At 29.8% G+C, this 6,595-nt stretch overlaps 3 protein-coding genes across 4 annotated transcripts in view; 2 read left to right on the top strand and 1 right to left on the bottom strand.

Annotated features, from left to right (window-relative positions):
- Positions 1 to 729: 729 nt before the first annotated feature.
- On the top strand, positions 730 to 1,588 carry LOC139989660 (uncharacterized). The gene is made up of 4 exons (XM_072008155.1): positions 730 to 988; positions 1,052 to 1,180; positions 1,251 to 1,373; positions 1,428 to 1,588. Exons 1-4 carry the CDS (start codon positions 958 to 960, stop codon positions 1,586 to 1,588), a joined length of 444 nt encoding a protein of 147 aa, XP_071864256.1. The 5' UTR covers positions 730 to 957.
- Positions 1,569 to 6,595, bottom strand: part of LOC139989657 (short-chain-enoyl-CoA hydratase) — an 80,096-nt gene continuing 75,069 nt past the window's right edge. Inside the window, exons 2-5 of one of the 2 annotated variants that reach the window (XM_072008151.1) lie at positions 2,834 to 3,042; positions 2,473 to 2,726; positions 2,095 to 2,389; positions 1,569 to 2,007 (exon numbers count right to left, since the gene is read on the bottom strand). In XM_072008151.1, coding sequence (XP_071864252.1) covers positions 1,730 to 2,007; positions 2,095 to 2,389; positions 2,473 to 2,726; positions 2,834 to 2,948 — 942 coding nt within the window. In that variant the 5' untranslated portion in view covers positions 2,949 to 3,042 and the 3' untranslated portion in view covers positions 1,569 to 1,729. Of the gene's footprint in view, positions 2,008 to 2,094; positions 2,390 to 2,472; positions 2,727 to 2,833; positions 3,095 to 6,595 lie in introns of those variants that run through there. The other variant, XM_072008150.1, reaches the window with a different exon arrangement.
- On the top strand, positions 3,178 to 5,761 carry Sec6 (Exocyst complex component Sec6). Its single transcript, XM_072008127.1, has one exon. It carries the CDS (start codon positions 3,321 to 3,323, stop codon positions 5,577 to 5,579), a length of 2,259 nt encoding a protein of 752 aa, XP_071864228.1. The 5' UTR covers positions 3,178 to 3,320; the 3' UTR covers positions 5,580 to 5,761.

The raw sequence follows: 6,595 nt of genomic DNA, 5'->3' as shown, positions 1-6,595 counted from the left end.
CATCGGAGATGATCGCGTAGATTTAAGTACGCGCAACATTCACCAGGTCGTGCAAGGAGGAAGGCACTTGGTGGGGAAGGCCTTCTGGTTACCAAGGGGACTCTCGTCCTGACTCCTGGTTACAAGAAGGAGGAGGAGGAGGAGGGATATGAACGATTGCGCAACAATGCACCGCCACCTGCACTCGTTTCGTCACACAGCTTTAACCGGCTCGATGGTGGTTGGCCGGCTCGCATTACTTTCGCCAATTAAACCTATGGACGGTCGTTGTTCAACTTGAATATGAAATTCCACGATTATTTGAAATTCCAGCCGAATGAACGGGTCGACGACTGCCCGGAGGAAATCTGCGACCCATCATTGACGGCAGTCCAATACACATATTGTTACGTCGATGCACCAGCTTCACTATAGACGACGAAAAATATTATGAACGAATTGAATCCAATGATCTCTATGTCGATTCCTTTGCCGATTCTGTGATTATGTTATAATAGCAAACATTTTAAGCAAACGTATATTTAATAAAAAGAATATAGTACACCGCATTTTAAACAAATAATAAAGATTAAAAATGATTCCACTGAATATTGAGACTTATTAATGTAATGAATAATTGACCGTTTAGATACTTATGTGATCGTAAAATGTATACTTGCACAGAATATCTTCTATGTAATTTTCAGATTTGTTCCAAATTTCGAGCTACTGTATATTATAAATAAATTGATCGTATGATTTACTATCAAATTTGAAAATACAATGCAAAAACTGTATACCAATGACATATCGAATGACTGTCGATTATTTTAACCTTGTATTACGCGATATCCTTCGCGAAGAGAATGCGTAGAACGAATTTGATCAAGTCAATTTGTTAATTTCCTTTTCCATTATTCGTACCTTAATATTCTGAAATTTACTAAATGCGAAGTTGATAATATTGACAATCGTAACATGGCGTCGATTATACGAATCAAATATTCTAGTAATATTTTCATTAAATAATGTTCGTTAAATGAATACTATATCGTGTATATTTATTTCGTAGTACCTGTTACTAATAATGAGGAAAATACACAATTGGAGGAAGCAGATAAAGAAATTTTAATAAATATTAATTGTCCACTTAAATTAATATTGAATTATATTCGAGATATAGTAGGATTGGATGATACAAGTGAGTAGGTTATATTCTAACTGTTTCTTCTATTTACATTTTTAATAAATATATTAAAGCACATTTTTAGCTGAATTTGATTTATGTGATGAAATTAACTGCCAATTAAGGAAAGTTTCCATTTTTGAACCATACATATCTGGTTTTGATGTTTTTGAAGTGAATTTAACATATCTAATAGTTACATTTGAACGTAAGTTTTAAATATTATATAAAATATTATTTTCAATGAATATTATTTACACAGGAGATATAAATGGTCAAATGATTAATATAACACCACTCCTTACTGGAAAAGCAGCAAGAAGATGCACTGATATACTATTAAAATCTCATGCCTTGCTTAAGAAAAATTTATCTACTAAATCTTCCTTAAAGAAAGGCAGTATTACACACAAAATGGCATGATTGTATTCATAATAAAGGAATTTAATCATAGTAGAAAATTTAAATACATTTTAAATATATATTACATAACAGTTATATGAGATTTTGTATCATTTGTTCTTATGTATATAGTCTTTAGGAACAAGTACTTTTATATAATCTTTATAAAAGATCTTTATCAAATTCCTCAAACTTAGTTTCTATTTTTGTAATATCGTAAAATTTTCCATGTTTTCCTAATCCTTCTGTAACAAACCTTTTTGCTCCTGCAACTCCTTCTTCAAATAGTAAATGAGATGCATTATCTTTCTCAAATTGTATAGCTTCTTCTAATTGTTTAGCAGAAAATGTGGCAAACTGTGCAGAAGCACGATCTGCAAGCAATGTTCTTTGTGGGAACTTCACAAATGATTTTGCCAAATTTAGTGAAGTGCCTAACACTATAAGTAAAAAATTTGTGATTATATAATTTCACTGTCTTTTGATGTACCTATACATATTATTTACTATTGCAAAATAAACTGTACCATTGCCAGTAGTTGTATAACGATTAATCAAACCACATGAATATGCTTCTTCTGTTTGGATGTAACGACCAGTTAATATCAGTTCTATTGCTTTTGAATAACCAATTAAAGCGGGTAATCGGACAGTACCACCACATAATATAGGTATGCCAAACCGTCTATTTGCAAATCCTAATACTGCACCTTTTTCCATTACTCTGAGATCACACATTAAGGCAAGTTCAAAACCTATTCCTAAAGTATATCCACTTATAGCAGCAATTAAGGGTTTTTTACATAATTCAATTCTATTAGCCTATAAACATTTCAGCCTATATCAGAAAAGTTAATATCCTAATACTTACATAATCTACTTTACATTTCAGTTACTTAACTTACCAATGGCCCAAAGTGAGGTAAAACTTCCTCATTTTTTCCATCATATTGTGCAATTTCTTTAAGATCATAACCACTACAGAAATTCCCTCCTATACCGTGAAGGATACCAACTAAAAAATTTTCATCATTTTCAAATTTATCTAATTCATCCAATAGTTCTTGTGCGGCAGCAACGTTTAAAGCATTCTTTCTTTCTGGTCGGTTTATACCAATCATATAAATTTCTTCAAAACGATCTACCAAAATATTTTTTTCTGCAATAATGTACAAACATGATTATGCACTAAGAACATATATTTGTTCTATAATTCGTAAAAACTAAAATATTATACAATATCACGAATAAAAGTTATTCATTTACCCTTTTGCTCTACTTCATCTTTTGCATTTACACACGATTTGGAGGTTAAACATCTTATTGGACAGCGTTTGCAATGTAGTTTGATTATTCCTGATAATCTTTTTAAAAAATGCATTTGTAGTTTTGAATTAGATCTAAAATTCTATAAGTACTATGATGTCTTATTTTGATAGTACGACAACAACAAACTTTTTTGAATTCTTCAAATTCTTGTTTTTCATTGAACATAAACACATGAAAATACGACAGTGCGCATTTACAAAGCACTACAATGTTGAAAACACATTATATTAAAATTGACAAGATAGCTATTCAATATAAACGCATCTTAAGGTACATGCTTAACCAAGGTTTTATAAATGTCAAAATAATCTGCATGCTTTCCTTTAAATGAATCTATTTAAGTAAAAGTCGTTATTCCTAATTTTCTATAATTATCGGAAGGTGTAAAGTAAAATAATAGTTTGTAAAATAAAACATTAACAAAATGGCTTTGAAAATGGAAGACTTGCAAAAATTGGAGGAAGAAGCAGAGGCAAAGGCAACAAAATATGGGTGTAATCTATTGCAACGACCAGGTCAATTGGAAAAAATTGATATGTACAAACGTAGAATAGCCCGGAAGAAAGCTTCTGTGGAAACTATGCTCAAAACTGCAATGCAAAGTCAATTAGATGGAGTTCGTGTAGGTTTTGAACAGCTTCAGAGTTCTTTGGAGAGTAGCGCTTCTATAAAACAGGATCTAAATGATATTGGCGAATTGTTCAGTAAAGTTCCAGAACTCAGTGCAAAATTGCAAGCTGTTCAAGAAGAGAATATGCGTCACTCTCAGTATGTTACTGCCAAAGAAAATTTGAAACATACATTTACTTTACCAGAAAGCGTTGAAATGACCAAACAGTGGATAAATCAGGGGAATCTACTGTATGCTCATCAGATTATTATGGATCTTGAAAATTCAAGAGATGATTTGTTGTATGAACTTCACAAACTTCCAAATCAGTCCCCAGCTGATACAGTTATGTTAAAAGCTTATTTAGAGGATGTTGAAATGCTTTCTCAGCTAATGGAGAAACAAATTAGATTAGTATTAAGTCGTACATTAAACACAGTGAGAAAAGAACCTACTGTTATAGTCACAGCATTAAGAATTATAGAAAGAGAAGAGAAAGCAGATCATTTTGCTATTCAGAGACATAAACAAAGTGGATTTATGCCACCAGGAAGACCTAAAAAGTGGAAAGATATGGCAATGAAAGTTTTAGAAAAATCTGTAGCCAATAGAATTGAAGGAACGCATGTTGAGGAAAGAGTGGACAACAAAATGTGGCTAGTTAGGTATTTAGAGCTTACAAGACTCTTAATTTTGGAAGATTTGAGAGTTGCTAAAACTCTTTGTGAACCTTGTTTTCCACCTTGGTATAATATTGTAAGAACTTTTGTTAAAATGTATCATACAAGTTTATCACAACATTTGAAGGACATAATTGCCAATGGCTTAGAAGGAAATGAATATGTATCTTTATTATCATGGATTATGAATACTTATACTGGCCCAGAATTAATGCAACATCCTGAATTAAATATTGATACAAGTGATATAGGCCCTTTGTTGAGTCCTGAAATTATAAATGATCTGCAAGAGAAATATTTGAAGAATATGTGTCAAAATTATGAAGACTGGATGAAAAAGACTTTGGAAACTGAAAAAGTAGACTGGTGGAGTGGTGTATTACCAGAAGGAAGCACTCAAGAAACATACTATCACACAGCAGCACCTGTGATTATATTTCAAATGATTGATCAAAATCTCCAAGTTACAAAAACAATTAGCATTGAATTAACAGCACAGGCTATAGTCCTGTGCATTGAACAAGTAATTAAATATGGATTTATGTACAAACAAGCAATACTGGAATTTAAAAACAAACATTTTGAGGATAGAAGCCAAGTACCTTACTTTACGCATCATATGATTACAGTTGTTAATAATTGTTTACAGTTTACAGAATTAGCACAGCAAATGAAACAGCTGTATTGGGTTTCTAATGCTAGTGGAGATGCTACTGTGAAATTCGAAAATTTGTTATCAAATTATCAACAATTACGAAATGAAGCAGCAGCAATATTACTAGAAGAATCTTTCTTGGATTTAGAATTACAATTTCAAGATTTAATTACTCCTAAATGGTTATCATCCCCTATTCCAGTAGAAACCATTTGTGTGACTTTAGAAGATTATTTTCAGGATTATAATCACCTGTGCCCAAAAAATTTTGAATATGTTATTACAGAGGCACAAAATCTCATTGCAAAACGTTACATTTCTGCAATGCTACAAAGAAAGATATCTTTAAAAACATATGATGAATGCTTAACATGTACATCAAAAATAATGACAGAAGCAGATAAATTAAAAAATTTCTTTGATAGAATAGCTCCAAAAGTAGGGAACTTTAATTCTCCCTTTGAAATAATCAAGCGACTGGCAGAGGTATTGCGTTGTGAAGATTCGGAAATTCTTTCTCTTGATTTACATTCTTTGGTTGAAAAATATCCAGATATGACTGAAGATCATTTAGTTAGATTATTGGGTCTCAGAGGTGATATTTCTCGCAGTGAAGCAAGAGAAAAGGTTTCATACATTTTAGAAGCTCAACGTAATCGTAAAGCTCCACAATCTATTGCACATAGCATATTTAAACAAATATATATACAGGATAGTTTTCTCAGTTGGAAGCCTTGAAATTCAAAAGCAATTTGCTATATTAAGTATTATTTTTCACATATCATCAATGAAGCTGATGTAAATGGTATATTGTACTTATGCATTAAAATAATATAAATATTCAAAATTTGTAATGACAAGAAGAATTATCGATTAATGTAAAGAAAATGTTGTTATCATATTGTAAATAGTTAAATCAATTTCATTTAATTAAATTTGATTTTATTTCTTAATTAGAGAATAACTTATCATTGAAAACTGTAAATAAATATTGTATAATAATTAATAATATATATTAGGTTTATATACACATATTGCATGCATATAAATATATATACATACATATATGTATATATTGCATTATTCATGCCTAAAATCTTTATTATTTACTTATTTGCAGCTTGAATATAATATAAATGATACAATAATCAATTCACTGCCTTAGTAACTGAATGGATGTATATATGTATATATATATTCACTTATATTTGTTTTGTATAATTGATTTGTATGAAATTATTCACATGAAACATAATGGAGTAAAAACAAAAATAATGTAAATGTAATATAACATAAAAGACATAATTAAATATTATTTATTTAACATATGTATCAAAAACATAATTATAAAAACAAGTAAGTAATAATTCAAATAATTAAAGCAATGGTACATATTTAGTAAAAGAAGATATTGATTTTGTAAAAATTATGCGTGTTGCTAATATATAAAACATAAATTAAATTCTTAGATTCACCATGTAAGTTGTAAATATCAATATTCCACCAGTTAATATGAGACTTTGTATATATGAGAAATATATGACTATAAATATTATAATTTTATTCCTAAACGTGAGATACCAAAAGGAAATCTAAAAAAGCAGAAAAGATTTAACTTAATCATTATTTCAGTAATTAAGTTATAATATGTATATATGTATGTTCTTAATGTTTAATATAATTTATAAAAAATAACATGTACAAAAGTACAAATATATGAAAAATATTTTACGTCGGCAATAAATTTAATGAGT

This window comes from Bombus fervidus, chromosome 8 (assembly GCF_041682495.2).
Source record: "Bombus fervidus isolate BK054 chromosome 8, iyBomFerv1, whole genome shotgun sequence".
NCBI lineage: Eukaryota > Metazoa > Arthropoda > Insecta > Hymenoptera > Apidae > Bombus > Bombus fervidus.
This window is presented reverse-complemented; position numbering and strand designations above follow the sequence as displayed.

Bases quoted from the DNA above. Each gene is read 5' to 3' on its own strand.
- LOC139989660 (XM_072008155.1), top strand. From the start codon at position 958: ATGGCGTCGATTATACGAATCAAATATTCTA. The intron at 1,181-1,250 runs GTGAGTAGGTTA...GCACATTTTTAG, and splicing joins AGTAGGATTGGATGATACAA to CTGAATTTGATTTATGTGAT. The intron at 1,374-1,427 runs GTAAGTTTTAAA...TTATTTACACAG, and splicing joins TCTAATAGTTACATTTGAAC to GAGATATAAATGGTCAAATG.
- Sec6 (XM_072008127.1), top strand. From the start codon at position 3,321: ATGGCTTTGAAAATGGAAGACTTGCAAAAATTGGAGGAAGAAGCAGAG.